The sequence below is a fragment of the Orbicella franksi genome, chromosome 12, assembly GCF_964199315.1.
Source record: "Orbicella franksi chromosome 12, jaOrbFran1.1, whole genome shotgun sequence".
Classification (NCBI taxonomy): Eukaryota; Metazoa; Cnidaria; class Anthozoa; order Scleractinia; family Merulinidae; genus Orbicella; species Orbicella franksi.
In genome coordinates, this window is record NC_138156.1 from 21405455 (window position 1) to 21421282 (window position 15828).

Here is a 15828-nt window from a genome sequence, read left to right on the forward strand (position 1 = left end):
CTTTTTCATCATTATCGATAAGACCATCAACAAAAGCCCTTCATAAATTATGTTTAGGGCAACTGTGGCAGCCGCAACTGTCATAAATAGGGTATCAAATTTTTGGTCAAATCGTAGATTTTGGTCATTAATAGGGTAAGAGTTTGGGTATTAAAGCGGACCGCACACCCCTAACCAATTTTTCTGGGAGTACCCCCTCCCTAGGATTCTGGCCAGTTGCAAATGTTTTCCTGGGGAAATTTCTCATTCTGTTTTCAGCGTAGTCCTCTTATGTTAAGCGCATTAAGCAGTTGTGAACTAATATAGCTGTGCGGTTTGTCATACAAGCGGAGAGAAAAAGTCGTTCCGTATTTATTGTTCGATGTGTACCATGATTATATTGACTCACTGCCAAGTGCATGCAGGCCGATTGCGTTGACTTTGACAGTACGGCAAAGGCATCATGCGAGATGTGCTAGTATGAGGGACTTCATTTCCATACCGTTAATTAAAACCACTCAGATTAAATTTTCTCGATGCTTCTCTCGGAAGTTTTAATCATACTTTCCTAGCTTAGCATCACATCAGGTTAAATAAAACTGGCAAGAGCATGTAATACTAAGTAGCTGCCTGGTTACCAAATGTTCTAATTTATTACGCTACAGTCTATCAGATTTTTTAAAACTTTCCTATGCCGCTAGCTGTCTTTAGTTGAATCGAGCCCAGGACACTCAGTACAACATCGCGCGCAACGATTCGCGCAACAACTGAATTGCCATTGCCTCAATGATGTAACGCCTAATGGAAAAATGACATCTCTGTTGCAAGTACCCTGTTTTGTACTTAACGGATTGGAGGTGTAAGGCCATTAAGATTTACACTTTTCAAGCTGGGTTTTTAACAGTAAGAGAATAGTGACACCCTTGCCTGTCATATCTTCATATCTGTCGTTAATTGCAATTTTGATTTCGTTATTTCGGGTCAGGTAGTAGCTCTCCTAAGGTCTTGCATGAATGGCTGGATATCGCTTAAGAGAGCAATAAAACAAACAACAGAAACACTGCCCCTAGCTCCAAAACAATAACAGCTGCTACACTATTACGACAAAGACAATTACAAGCTTACTAGAGCTATTACACTTCTGTTAGTTTTCAACCATTTGGGCTCGTGATCCGCTTCAGAAATGTTGCGCGAACATGCGTAGCACGAGACCAAGTTTGAAAGGAACAGCTGCACGCAGTATTGCTTGCAATGTTGCAGCATGTGTCCTGGCCTTAAACCCCTCCTTATGTATCGGTACCAGTTCTTCACGTGCATCACTACTGGATGTAGACTCCACAGATCGCTGGGTAGATCTCTACTTTTGGTTTTATCTCACCGGAATAGCTGATAATGATTTCTCCACAACTGAGATAAGGATATTCCTGAAAGCCAATCCCAACACCACGAACCAAATATGGTAAAGGACATCGGCTCTGAGGCTGGGTCTCCATTCCAATCCGGGACTTTATAACCAATGGGTACGGTCCCAGCATGTTGAAGCCCTGCACCAAACAACTTTTGTCGATGTTGGGTGGAGTCTTGATAGTGGGCAAGTCTGCTGCCCATGTCTTCTTCGCACCAGAGCGTAGAACGGAGTGAAGCGATGATGCTGTGTAATTCATTACAATCGATGTTGCGTTCCTTGAGAGATTTGCTGCAAAGCTCATAGTGACACATACCCGGGTGAAACTGCTCAGCCAGAATGCTGGAAATTTAACTTGTCTCCCACCGCTTAAAATCCATCTGACTGAGACCTTCTTGTCGGTCCAGCGATGTGAATCATAGACGTGCGAGTTCTAAGATGTGAGATATACTTAGTGTTAGTTATAGTTTCTGCAAAAAGGACTTCATCGAGGCACCCGCGGACTTTCTAATGAAAAAAAAAAAGCAAATCAGTCACAGGCTAAAAGAGAAATGTAAACTTCTTTTGGAGTCAGTTTTGAAAGGAAGCAATCACTAAGTCGCCTGAAAACATAATTGTCTTAATGATGATAGATGCGAATGCAGCCATAACACTACTAGGAAAAAGACCTGAAAAAATTTTCAGGTTTTGAACGGGATTCGAGCCCACGACCTTTGTGTTACCGGTATCATGCTCTCCCACCTGAGCTATCAAAGCCATATGAGAGGGGTCGTGTGTGGGTTGACCCTTTATGTTCAGTGGACGTAATATTCGGCTCAAGTATGTGAATTCCATAGTAATAGATGTCCAACAGTAGCAATTAAATGTAGGCATGATGATAGACGCGAATGCAGCCATAACACTACTGGAAAAAAGACCTGAAAAAATTTTCAGGTTTTGAACGGGATTCGAACCCACGACCTTTGCGTTACCGGTGCAATGCTCTGTAATATTATGGCTGCATTCGCATCTTTCATCATGTCTACATTTAATTGCTACTGTTGAACATCTTTTACTATGGAATTCACATACTTGAGCCGAGTATTACGTCCACTGAGCATAAAGGGCCAACCCTATTTTGTGCAGCACAACATGCTGTACAAAACAGGGATAAATGGAGAGGGATTGTAAGTTGTTGACGTTTGTGCCACAGTGGACGAAGGGGATTATTAAAAGTAGTAAATAGTAGAGCAAAGTCATCCCGGTTGGTTCACCATGACATTATACAGTATTTATAGTCAAGCTAAGCTAATTTTATGTAACTTTCTCTGGTATTGTTGCTGGGGATCCAAAATTCAATACCTTGGTTTTGTAACCCCTGATTCTCATCACCAGTTCCCAGGCTCCATTTCCACATCCTTCAACTCCCTTCATTTCACACTGTCTTGGCCACGTCTTATTACCGACTGTTATGTTGTAAATACCAGTCGGGCTTGAGCTGCGTTAAAAAGAGTTTTATGAGCTTGAGCATTATTTCTGTTTTTACACAAAAACGAGTTCTTGGAACATCAAGCATTTGAATAATAGCGTTGACCGTATGTTTGCGAGAACGAAATTTTTCAAACTCATAAATAATTCGTTGCGTTTAAGCAAAGGAAATCATGGACCTTGACGGTGTGCGTCATAGCATGCGGCCAACGCCAACTTATATCTACATGACAGTGACCACCTCGAAAGCTCATTGGCTACTTTGGTCACTGTACACAATTAAATATTGTGTCTTGTAGTTAATTTCTATCTGTATTTATTTTTCCTATATCATTGTAAACCATCTTACGTTAAGTTGTTTTTCTGTAAATAGTGTGCGATAATAAAACTGAAACTAAAAACAGTGTTTGGATATCTGATATTAATAAGCATAGATTTTTTACGATTTTAATATTCCATTTTCTCCTCTGTTTTGGTTTTGATTGATAAAAAATATCAAACACTCGAGACATTGTTTGGCCACATTTCCAAACACCTCGAAGTTCCTCAAAAATACTGCGATACACGTCGTATTTTCGACTCTCTTCTCGGTGTTCGGAAATGTGATCAAACACGGTCTCTCGTGTTTGATATATTACTAATAATCATTGAAAAAATATTGAAAGAAATTAAAATAGATGACATTAAAATGTGGAGCATTTTTGAGTGCTGAAATAATGTAGGTTTACCCGATGCCGTTCTTCCAGCCTGACCTCAATGGGGGTAGAAAGGTAAACTCTGCATACGAGCCAGGCCGGCGTTTATCCCGGTCTCTGTTGCATGAAGCGACTAGGAGTATTTCAATTCCCCCCTGGATGAGATGCCAGTCCATTGCAGGGTTCGCCGGTACCTATTTATACACCTGGGGGGAGAGAGACACTGAGAGTAAAGTGTCCTGCCCAAGAACTCAGTACAATGTCCCCGGCCAGGGCTCGAACCCAGACTGCTCGATCCAGAGTCGAGAACACTAACGATAAGGCCACCGCGCCTCCCACCGTAATGGGGACTAATAGTTATTTAACCATACCTATTTTTTTGTAGAATGCTGCTGCAAGAAGGGACGTCGGTTTGGTTTGTTTCTTTGAGAATTAAAAAATACAATTTCGGTCAGTGGTTACTAACAGAATAATCAGAGTTCTTTATTTTCACACGCTAGTATCACTTTTATGACATCGACAACAACATGATTGAATCCATCCTCATTGTCATACTCATGTTAATTACTATCAACGTCGTTATCATTATCGTCGTAGTCGTCATCATAATCATAATCGGAAACATTTTTTTTTATAAGCACTATTATCACTTGGGAAAAAAAGTTTTATGTAACTTTTGAACAAAGCCACCATGGATAAATAGTTGTTCTATCTATCTGGATCTCTTTCCTTATTACCGTGAGCAGTGCAAGGCTTGTCCTTCTCCGCTGAAACACAGTCTTGTTTGCTGTTTGGGGCAACATCGACCTTTATAGAAGAAAAGTACACCATTTGCAAGTGCGTCAAATGTCACTTTAGTTAGTGTCGTATAAAAAGCAGGTCATAAATTAGCAGATAATTGAGGAGCAAACTAACGATTAATCAATCAATCAATGCATAGCTAGATGGGTAAGTCAAGCAAGCAAGCAAGCAAACAAGCAAGCAGGTAGCAAAAAAAAAAAACAAAACAAAACAAAACAAAAAAAACAAAAACAAGCATATAGCGAGCTAGTAAGTAAGCAATCCATAATTACATAAAATGCCTTTTACATAACTTATTCATGTTGTCATCACTTTTTGTAAGGTAATGTAAAACGTAAACCACGAGGTAACAAGAAAAGAATCTGAAATGACCATACTACGGTTCTACTGCCAACGAACCAAACTCGATCGAGTACATAAATGGAAACTGTTTCTTTTGTTAATAGAACAAAGACGAAGAAGTGTTCCATTTAGTTTTTATGAAGCTAAACCAAAGATAAAAACGTTTCTCTGAGCGACTGTGACTGTCTGTCTGACTGTCGGACTGGCTGTTCGACTGAATGACTGACTGACTGACTGACTGACTGGCTGATTGATTTACTAGTTTAAATAAAAAAAAGTATTATTTGTCTTTTGTAAACATACGTCAAAGTAATTTCCTGTTCTTAACTTAATCAGTTTGGCTTTCTAAGAGTTTTGGTTTCGAAACGAAATTTGGTTTTGGCATAACTTTAAAATGCCTCCAGAAAAGATAAGCAAACTGACTTTCTTGGAAAAAGTCTACTCAGTGGCCTTCATTTGAACGACCACACACATTAAACGTCAAAGCTTTTTGTTCCCTGGTTACTGAGAGTAGTAAGAAACACTTTGTCCTGTTCTTAAGATCTTGTGGTCTTTGTGGAGACTTACAAAGTAGTAAGAAACACTCTATTCTGTTCTTAAGATCTTGTGGTCTTTGTGGAGACTTACGACTATTGAGCTCGCATATCGTAAAGAATACGTTACCTACTGTTAAAAGACTGGTTAAAATGATGATCGTCCTACCAGTAGGACGGTTTCAGTTTTTAGGAGAAAACAAAGTGGTCTGCGGTTTCGAAGGAACAACTGATACGGCGGTTTGTGGAATGCAGGACCACACACAGTAATACACCCTGCAAACAGTACAACATGAACGCCCCGCTCAATAGCTATCATTAGTCACACGCTAGGGCCGGTTTTGTCCGCGGATTCAGTACACCGACATTAATATATCATGCCTGGCTTCAAATGTTCAAAACGTTGTTTATAGTGGTCAATGCGCTTAGCTACACCCAGCTAGTTCACAGGCATGCCACTTTAAATGAAGGAAACAAATATATCAACTAAACGTAATAGGCTTAAAAATCCCAACCGGCGGGAGGCAGAGCAGTTGGCTATCACAAGCATGACCGAGGAGTTGAACTAGGGTCTACCGAGAAACAACTCCAGCTAAGTGGTCAGAGTGGGACTTGAACCCGCGACCTCCGGATTTCAAGTCCGGCGCCCTAACCACTCGGCCACGCTGGCTTGAATTTATGTTTGACTCGGGTAGAAATATTCCAAGGGACAGGGGTTAATATTGTGATTTAGGGACTATTGATAACAAATTGACTGCACTGGTGACATCGTTGAGAGAGGATGAGACTGTTCACTTGAGACAAAATTGAAAGCTTAGAAAATTCTTTTACCTTGATTTAAGCAATAGTTGTACTGGAAAACAACCATCTCATGCATCTGTTCCCTCTTATTACACTCACGTTGCTTACCTTTTCCAGAATTATCTTTCGTGACTCGGACTCTTCACTGTGTAGCGGGTTCAGGTTTTCTGCCGCTTTCACGAAAGAGCACTTTTTTGAATCTTTGTCAAACAACGCGTAGTGACACAAAACAGTGGAGCCGCACATTGAAGCGCAACTAAACTCATCATGAACCTGTGTGGCTATTGTAAAATCTTCCTCTTCATCTAAATTTTCTTGGGATGAAATTTTGAAGTATGAAGATCGAAACATCTGCATCTGAACGCAGCAAAGGTTCGCCAATAAAATAACGTGAATTTGGAGGAGTAACGTCATTTTGATAATCATAGAGCGACCCAGTTTTGAATTAAATTATTTTCAACTCCGTAAGCTACGAAAGAGACATTAGGAGTCCTTTTTTACAGCTCAGGTGACAAAAGCGATGCAACTTTAATGTCAGTAGTTTCAATGATACATTTAACTACATTTGTTAAGTAATGTTCCTCAGTCATCTACCTGCATTAGTGTCAGCAGAATCCACACCAAAATGAGAAATCTGACTTCTAGAACATTCTGAGTTAAACGAGTGTCAATATTGTTATTTTTGTAAGAAAAAAGCAAAAACCAAGTTTGAGAGATTTGCAGACAGTACTTGGGAGCCGACTCAAAGCAAGTAATTTTTAAAAAGAAGTAGCTTGTCATTTCGTCCCAGTTTTTTAACTGAGTCTTGAAATTAAAACTAAAAGCCGATAAAAGAAAATTGAGTCGTTCCTGACAACAGCAAAGAGACTGATCGTACATTCAAAGCGAAACCGACAAAAAAAAAATACACTTAAGAGGTTGCCTTAAGTAGCTTTCTGTTATTTCAAAAAGGGCAGCTGGCGTTCTGTGATAATGTCAAGACAAGTGAGTTCTTTAGGCGACCTCCATGCGTGCCATCTTGGATTTGGCACAAATACTTTAAAGGTCGTGTCCTGGGTAAGAGTTCAATGATTTGCAAAGGTAACGCTCGCTTTAGTCTAAAGAAAAAAATTTCACCTTTTCATTGTTTCCAGTTACTCCAATCCGTTAATTTTAAAAGCACAAAAAAAATTCATTTATGATTATACAAAAAAGTAAATAATTTTACCAATACAACGATCACAATTGTTGGCTCTTATTTCATTCAGTGTTACCTACCTTTCCCAAAAGTATCTTTTGAGACTTGGGCTCTTCTCTGTCTTGTCGGTTCAGTTTTTCTGTCGCTCTCACGAAAGAACACGTTTTTGAATCTTTGTCAAATAACGCGTAGTGACACACAACACTTGAGCTGCACATTGAAGCGCAACCAAATTCATCTTGAACTTGTGTAGCTAATGTAAAATCTTCCTCTTCATCTAAATTTTCTGGAGATGAAAGTTTGAAGTAGGAAGATCGAAAAATCTGAAACATCCGCACCTGAAGGCAGCAAAGGCTCGAAAGTATAATAACAGAGGTGAATAATGACATTGTTGATAATTCTAAAACGATTCAATTTGAATTAAATTAGTTTCAATTCTGTAAGCTGGGAAAGAGACATTAAACACGGTTTCCGATGAACCTCAGTGTATAATAACTTGATTCTTTGAAATGAAACTTGAATATTTCAAGCGTAACTGAACACATTGAAACGCGATCTTGGTTCTATGAAACGTAAACTTAATTCTTTCAATTAAACGTAAACTTGATTCCTTCAAACGTAAATGTGATTGTTTTAAACGTAAACTTTATTCTTTCACGGGTAAACTTGATTCATTTAAACGTAAACTTGATTGTTGCAAACGTAAACTTGATTCTTTCAAACTTAGACTAAAGCTTTTCAAACGTAAACTTGATTCTTTCCAGCGTAAGCTTAATTCTTTCAAACGTAAACTTGATTCTTTCAAACGCAAACTTGATACTTTGAAGCGTAAACTTGATTCTTTCAAGCGCAAACTTGATTCTTTCAAACGAAAACTTGAATCTTTCAAACGCAAACTTGATTTGGTAAAAAAAAGTTCGGTCACGTGCTCTTGCTTCATAGAGGAACACAGTCAGGACATTTTACGACCAACCTGTTTTCTTCTTTCCTAAATTAAAAAAACTATAAATCTTAAGCAGTAGAATACTGATTTCTGTTTCGCTGATGTAAAATATACGATTTTGTTACCACGGTTAACCTGATACAAGAACTCAAACATCAGAAACCAGAAATCAGAGATAAAAATTAACAAAAAAGCTCACATCAGCAACCTGAAATCCGAAATTCAGAATTTAGAAATACAAAGTCAAACTCGATTCTGGTGTATAGTACTGTAATCGATGATGTCCTTAATGCACAATGCTGAAACTCGATAACTCGTCAGAATTTCCCGTCGGGAGGGGGGGGGGGGGGGGCAAGGGAGAACGATGCCACAGAAAATAACATGTTCAAACGTCGCATAAGGGAGGCAATTGAAATCCGGTCACGAAAGCCCTCTTTGAAAACAGACATTTCATTTCATGTAACGCCAGTTGCAAAAGTAGTAGAGTTTTTTTTACATTTATTGTAATCCGCCACAGAGAGCGTTGATTTAACAGTTGCAAGTAAAATTGCTCGCAATTTTGTCCGGAAGTTATCTTTTACCAGGCTGTGACTGGCAGTCTTTCAATTTCGGCAGCCGCTACTGAATGTATATTTTACAGAAAGCTGTATAGATTTCTGTTGGTGTGAGTGAAGAGTTGCTGATAATGATTTCTCCACAACTGAGATCAGGAAATCCCTGAAGCCCAATCCCAACACCACGAACCAAATATGGTAAGGGACATCGGCTCAGAGGCTGAGACTCCACTCCAATCCGGGTCTTTATAACCAATGGGTACGGTCCCAGCATGTTGAAGCCCTGCACCAAACAACTTTTGTCGATGTTGGGTGGAGTCTTGATGGTGGACAGGTCTACTGCCCATGTCTTCTTCACTCCACTGTAGAGAGCGGAGTGAAGCGATGGAGATGTATATTTCATCATTATGGATGATTCGGTCTTGAAGGTGTCTTTTTCAAAGTCCATTGTGACACATATCCTGGTAAAATTGCTGAGCCAGTATCCAGGAAGTTTAAATTGTCTGGTGCTGTGAATTACCTTTTGTGGATTGAATGATTCCTTCTTGGTCCAGAGAGAGGAATCGAAGGGGAACTTATTCTAGAACGTGAGATATATTAACCGTAAGTAGTATATCTTAAACAAAACGGAGTACTTGGGGGGAAAAGGTGTACCCTGGCTGTACATTTTACTTCAATATCTTGGCGAACCTGACACAGCCAAGCAGGTGTATACAAAGCCACTGTATTAAGAACGTTTTATATGCATGATTTTTGTATGCATAGTTTTTAGAGCTTCTGTGTGCGTTTTTACGAGCGATGTTAGGGTTTTCCGCACGTGAGCAATTATAGGTAAATGTACCAGTCGCCATCAAGCAAACTAGACGAATCGATTGGAGGCTCGAAAGAAAACGTAGACTTCTTTTGCAGTGAATTTTAAAAAGAAAACAACCACTGAGTCGAGAACATAGCTGTTTTTATTGTTAATTTGATTGGTTCAGAGCACAGACATTTTAATCTGAAGGTTCAACCATTATTATTTTAGTTAAATGTTTTTCGTTTTCAGAAAAAGAAGGAGAAGTTAACAAACGCGTACTTAGGGTTACTAGGTTAACAGGGACATTACAGTAGACAACAATTAAAGCTTTGGTTAGACGAATATTTCTGGTTATTTGAAGCTGATGATCGAAAGATACCTTGTCACCTTTAACCATCATAACTAGTTCCCAGACGCCACTGCCACATCCAGTAACGCCATTCATTTGACACTGTGCCTTCCACGTGAAGTTACCAACTGTTAGGTTGTAAAGACCAGGCGGTCTTGATCTGCGATGAAATAATTTATATTAGCTGTGCATTTCTTTTAGGTGAATTGCATGATTCTTGGTAGTGATACCTTGTAGAATAGAACAAGAAAATGTCTGTATAGCAAATAGCAGTTGGGACGCGCGCGCTTGAGTGGCCGCTACCGTTGTGTTGAGGTGGTCGTTGTAGAGTGAATGTATGAGCCATCCACCGGGACAAAAAAGTGGCCGTTGTAGAGAGGTAGCAGTTAGTGGAGGTTCAACTGTGTGTTGTTTCTTCCTAGTTTGGAAACACCTTCCAGTTTCTCCTATTTAACATTTATTTGTAAATCAGTTTGCTGTCTTGACTTGGGAGAAACAAATCCTTGTTGTGAGGAACTGGAAGATGTTTACAAACCAGGAAGCCAGAACATATTAGGACATTTTTGAGTGCTAAAAGTTCAGAAGGGTTTTTACAGTCCTAATTCAAGGCCTGACATTAGATTTAATAGCCCGTAGAGAACACTACATGCATTCACGTCACATAACTATAAAGTGTGTGAGTGTTTATGTCAAATGTGTTCAACAAAAAGTAGATTGACCGTTACTTGACCTTACTTATCTTTTTGTAGAATGCTGCTACAAGAAGTCTTCGTGGGTTTCGCTGTTGCTTAATTTAAGAGGAAAAGCGAAGGTTAGTGCATGGTTACTAGTTATTGTAAAGATTTTATCTTTATTTTTTTTTTTACGTTTTAAACATACAGGTGAGCTTATGAATTCCAGTGTAATAAGGATTCCCACTAGATGTAATATTTGAAAATTACTTCTCTCAAAATGGTCTGAGCTTTTAGGCCAGTGTAATTTGAAAGATTTCTTACCATTATTCATTTATTGTATGAATAATAAAATTACAAAGTTGCACTTGGGCGCAAATTAACAATTGACGATAAATTGGCCTGCTCTAAGCCAATCACAATGAAGTAATTTTCTCATTCATATGCTTCACAGTAAACAAATTTCTCAGGTAGTAGCCTAAATAACAAATATAATATAATTCAAATTAGATTATAGCAAAACTTGCAGTTCGCAGAAAATTTGATTAAAAAAACCGTAAGAATAGATGGCATATGAAAGATTAAAAGTTGAGCAAGAGACTATCGTTGTCATCATTATGGTTGCCATCCTCATAATCTATATGGTTATCATTCTCGTCTTATTCTTCCTGTTCTACATCATCATCATCATCATCATCATCATCATCATCATCATCATCGCCATCATTGTATTAGCAATCAGTGTCATTGTCATTGAAGCCAACGTCATTATTTTTGACTTGTTTCGTGCTTACCTTGAGCATTGCAAAGATTGTCCATCTCTGTTGAAAAACAGTCAGGTTTGCTGTTTTACGCAGTAGTAACCTGTATAGAGAAAAAAAATGTATTTTACTCCTCGGGAAAACGAGTCTCGGCTGTCACTTATTGTGGTTCAAAACCATTCCATAGGTAGATCAAGATTTATCCGACGAACAAGCAATTAAAGCGATATATAAAAAAAAAAATAGAAGAAGTTGTCTTTGTTTTCTATGAAGGTAATGCACGCTTGAGGTCTTGATTAATTGCTAGTGGATGCACGAGCGGAACGCGAGTGTATTCGACGGTTTTTTGTAGACCTCAAACGGGCATTATTTTCTTAGAAAACATATAGACACCATCTTCTTTTTGGTTTGGAATTTGGCATGAAAAAGGGAATAATTGCGCTGGCAACACAATATCCGGAAAATAAACGTGCTCTAAAATTTTATAGCCGTGCATCCATAAAAATAATATACGATGAGCTCGCAGCTAGGCGAGTATATACAGCGGCTATGTTCTAAAAGTATATTAACTTATTTCTTACATTACTTATTATATTACGGTTTTAATCAATATGCAAAGTGGGTTTACTCGCATGAACAGCAACATTGATAGCGCGACAAGCAATTAAAAAATTTTGTTATAAGCGTCTTTGATTTTGTTTTAGAAATTGAAATGACAATTAACGCGTAGATGGTTATTAGACCAATGCGACACAGATAATGTCTTTTAATTTCTTCATGTTCTGAGACCTCAACTTTTTGTTAACACTGATGTGGCGGCCAGAACACAAATCTTGTGGTATGTTTGTGTCACATGATCAACGTGTTCTCATTTGAAGAATGCTTTGGTTATATTTCTTGCTCTGAACTGTTCATCGAAAAGATTATCTCGCTCGCCTTCGCTCATTTTTGTTCAGAGGTCATACGACGTTTCTACCGCATTTTGTGTATTCTATGGAAGTTTGACAGTTTTAGCTTCGACAATGTTTTTTCCCCAGACTGAAACATATAAGTATTAAAGTAGAATTTGTTACATAATGAGAAACTGCATATCTTATTAATGCAATCGTTTTTAGCTAACTTAAAAGTTATAGAAGGAAGTAATTTGTCTTCTGTAAACATATGTCAAGGCAAGGACACTGAAATAGACCTAATTTTCATCATAATTCTCTGTTTTAACTTTATTACTTCGGTTTGGAATTGAATTCTGTTATTGTCTTGAGTTCAAAATGCTCGAAAAATTGAGAATTATCCAACTTTAATTTTGATAAAGTTTGCTAAGTAAATAATTTCATGAGAACACAATGCTCAATGTAGCTTTGATTGAAAGATTACACTCTAGAGTTTCATTCACTAACTCGAAGAGGAATATTTTAAACAGCTGGTCATTATTTGATATCCGATTCCAAGTGTGACAGAGAAAGTAAAGAAACTGCGGCAGAGTTTGCAGAGGTTAGTTTTATGATTTAGCGGCTAGTCATAACAAATTGATTGCGCTTCAGATATTTTCGAACGGGTGATACGATATATACCCTGTAATGAGAAAAATTAAAACTTAGAAATTCAATGAAAGTCATTCAAAGCAATACTAAAACTAGCAATTACCATAAGGTTTTAAATCTTAATGATGTATCAGAACCATTGTACTCACATTTTCTCTAATCGTTGCCTACCTTTTCCAGAAGAATCTTTTGGGACTCGGGCTCTTCACCGTCTTGTCGGTTCAACTTTTCTGTTGCTTTCACGAAAGAACACTTTTTTTGAATCTTTGTCAAGCAACGCGTGGTGACACGCAATAGTTGAGCTGCACATTAAAGCGCAACTTAACTCGTCGCGAACCTGTGTGGCTATTGTAAAATATTCCTCATCTAAACTTTCTTGATATGAAATTCTGAAGTATGAAGATCGAAACATGTTCATCTGAACGCAGCAAAGGCTCGACAGTAAAATAACGTGAATGTGGATGAACAACTTCATCTGATTAAGAAAGTTTCGAGATTAGTTTCGATCAACTAAGAGAAATGCATTCAGTTAAACAAATAGATGCTTGACGCGACTGAGCGTACAAGGCAATGTAGCTTTAATGTCAGTAACTGTGAAGAGACATCTATGATTAAGCCTTTGAGGGGTTCACATACCATTGGCACAAATATCACTAAGTACTCCTCATATTGACCACAATTACAAATTTGTGAAAAAAAAAAAAATAGTTCGTGGCAAGTCTGACGCGGCGTCTTAGCCAAGACTGAGGCGCTTCAGAGATCTTTCAGAATATAACAGCAAACTCGTTGAGCATCTCTCCCAAAGTCCCGTTCGCAAATTCAAGATGTCAGCTGTCTGGCCTTCTATCGCAGAGGGTTTCCCAACCGCACGTTCTCGAGTTCATTTAAATAACCCTTTTTAACATTTACAGTTTCATAATGGCTGATGAAGTTCGTTGAGCCGGACGAAATACCACTTGCAAACTTTGAATGCGCTCTGAGTACAGGAAATTATTTTATATTTTAATTAATCATGGAAAAGTAGTAGAGTTTTACGTAACTCTTGGCTACACAGAAACTGTGAGGTGATTATGATGGGACACTTAACGCGTTTGTTATAGGAAAAGAAAATACAGCTGCGCTTTTCATCTTAAAGGCTATTGTAATGGTGACAGCTGGGCTTTTAACAGTTGCAAATAATATTGCTTGCTTTATTCCGCACGTTATTGTTTAGCCTTTCACTTTCGGCAACCGCTACTGAATGTATATTTTACAGACGGCTGTATAGATTTCTGTTGGTGTGAGTGAAGAGTTGCTGATAATGATTTCTCCACAACTGAGATCAGGAAATTCCTGAAGGCCAATCCCAACACCATGCACCAAGTATGGCGAGGCACACTTCATAGGCTGGGACTCCACTCCAATCCGGGACTTTAAATCCCATGGGTGAGGTCCAAGCATGTTGAGGCCCTGCACCAAACAACTTTTGTCGATGTTGGGTGGAGTCTTGATGGTGGACAAGTCTGCGGGCCATGTTTTCACTCCACTGTGTAGAGCGGAGTGAAGCGATGGAGATGTATAATTCATCGCTATAGATGTTGCTTCCTTTGAGGTGTTTGTTGGAAAGTTCATGGTGACACATATCCTGGTGAAATTGCTGAGCCAGTATCCAGGAAGTTTAATTTGTCTGTTCTTGTGTATTACATTTTGTGCATTAAACGATTGCTTGTTGGTCCAGAGAGAGGAATCGTGAGGGAACCTGCCCAACGACGTGAGATGTAGTAATAATTAGCAACATAGTGTAAACAAACTGGAGAGAAAAAGTTGCGACTGTATATTTTACTACAATACCTTGGCGAACCTGACCCAGCCAAGGAGGCATATAGAAAGCCACATATTTGCCAAACGTATCCCTGTAATAACATTGTGTATGCTACCTTAGTTACATAGTTTTTAGAGCTTTCCTGTGCGTTTTTACGACGCTGTTAGGGTTGTCCGTAGGTGTGAATTATGGATAAATATCTTTTTGCTTTTGGAGGATTGATTAAACTGAACGACTCGACCGGAAGCTCGAAAGAAAAAGTAAACTTCAGTTTTTTTGCCTCATGCTTTTACGGCCAACAGGGTTTTTGTAGTTTTGGTATCTCTATAATGTGTAGAAAGGTATTCCGACATTTTAACGCCCTAAAATCTAGCTTAAAGTTCCCACTTCAGCCACGCCTAATGAAGCTGACCGTGAGTCAGTGCAAAAAAGAGTCTGGGTTTCTGAATACGTCGTAACGTCAAGTCAGGAATTGCCAAACCTGCTAGTTCAGGTCACTGTTTTTTCAGTAGTGGTGAGGAGTTTTCGTCGACAACAGGCAAACAAACTGAAGTTGGTGAAACAATGCGGTTGTCAGGTAAGCAAAATAAAAGCATGAAGCTTTGAGACGTTCCTGAAGTGACGTCATTCGTCACCAATCTTTCATTACGCGGTCAACTTCATTGGGCGTGGCCGAAGCGGCAAAATTAAAGCTTGATTTCATGGCAAAAAAAGCATCGGAATTCATTTTTTGGTTTGAATACATTTTTAGATGTTACAGGGATACCAAAACCACAAAAACCCTGTAGGCCGTATGGACACTTTAAAGGGAAACAACCACTGAGTCGAGAGCATAGCTGTCTTGTGGCCGATAGCACAGGCATTGTAATCTTAATGGTTTAACAGTTGTGGCGTTAATTACTTGAATGTTTCTCTTTTTTGGAAGAAGAAGCAGAGGAAACACATGTTAGACAATATCTCTCATCCCTCGAAGCTGAGGATGAAAAGATACCTTGTGACCTTTAACTAACATCACTAGTTCCCAGACTCCACCGCCACATCCGGTAACGCCATTCATTTGACACCGTGCCATCCACGTAAAGTTACCAACTGTTAGGTTGTAAAGACCACTCGGGCTTGAGCTGCGATGAAAGAAATTATATTACCGACCTTTTCTTTTACGTTATAGATCAAAAAAATGTCTGAATAGCAAATATAAAAACGTCCTCTGGT

The 15828-nt window shown here is 38.8% G+C and overlaps 2 protein-coding genes across 2 annotated transcripts; both read right to left on the reverse strand.

Annotated features, from left to right (window-relative positions):
* Positions 1 to 1287: 1287 nt before the first annotated feature.
* LOC145463001 (uncharacterized) lies at positions 1288 to 7668 on the reverse strand. Its single transcript, XM_081446694.1, has 5 exons — positions 7281 to 7668; positions 4284 to 4353; positions 3918 to 3969; positions 2726 to 2861; positions 1288 to 1817 (listed from the first exon to the last, which is right to left on the reverse strand). The coding sequence occupies exons 1-5, from the start codon at positions 7587 to 7589 to the stop codon at positions 1299 to 1301; spliced, it is 1086 nt and encodes a 361-aa protein (XP_081302820.1). The 5' UTR covers positions 7590 to 7668; the 3' UTR covers positions 1288 to 1298.
* Positions 7669 to 8761: 1093 nt separating this feature from the next.
* LOC145462303 (putative skeletal organic matrix protein 5) lies at positions 8762 to 9938 on the reverse strand. The gene is made up of 2 exons (XM_081445802.1): positions 9873 to 9938; positions 8762 to 9277 (listed from the first exon to the last, which is right to left on the reverse strand). Exons 1-2 carry the CDS (start codon positions 9936 to 9938, stop codon positions 8762 to 8764), a joined length of 582 nt encoding a protein of 193 aa, XP_081301928.1.
* Positions 9939 to 15828: the final 5890 nt, after the last annotated feature.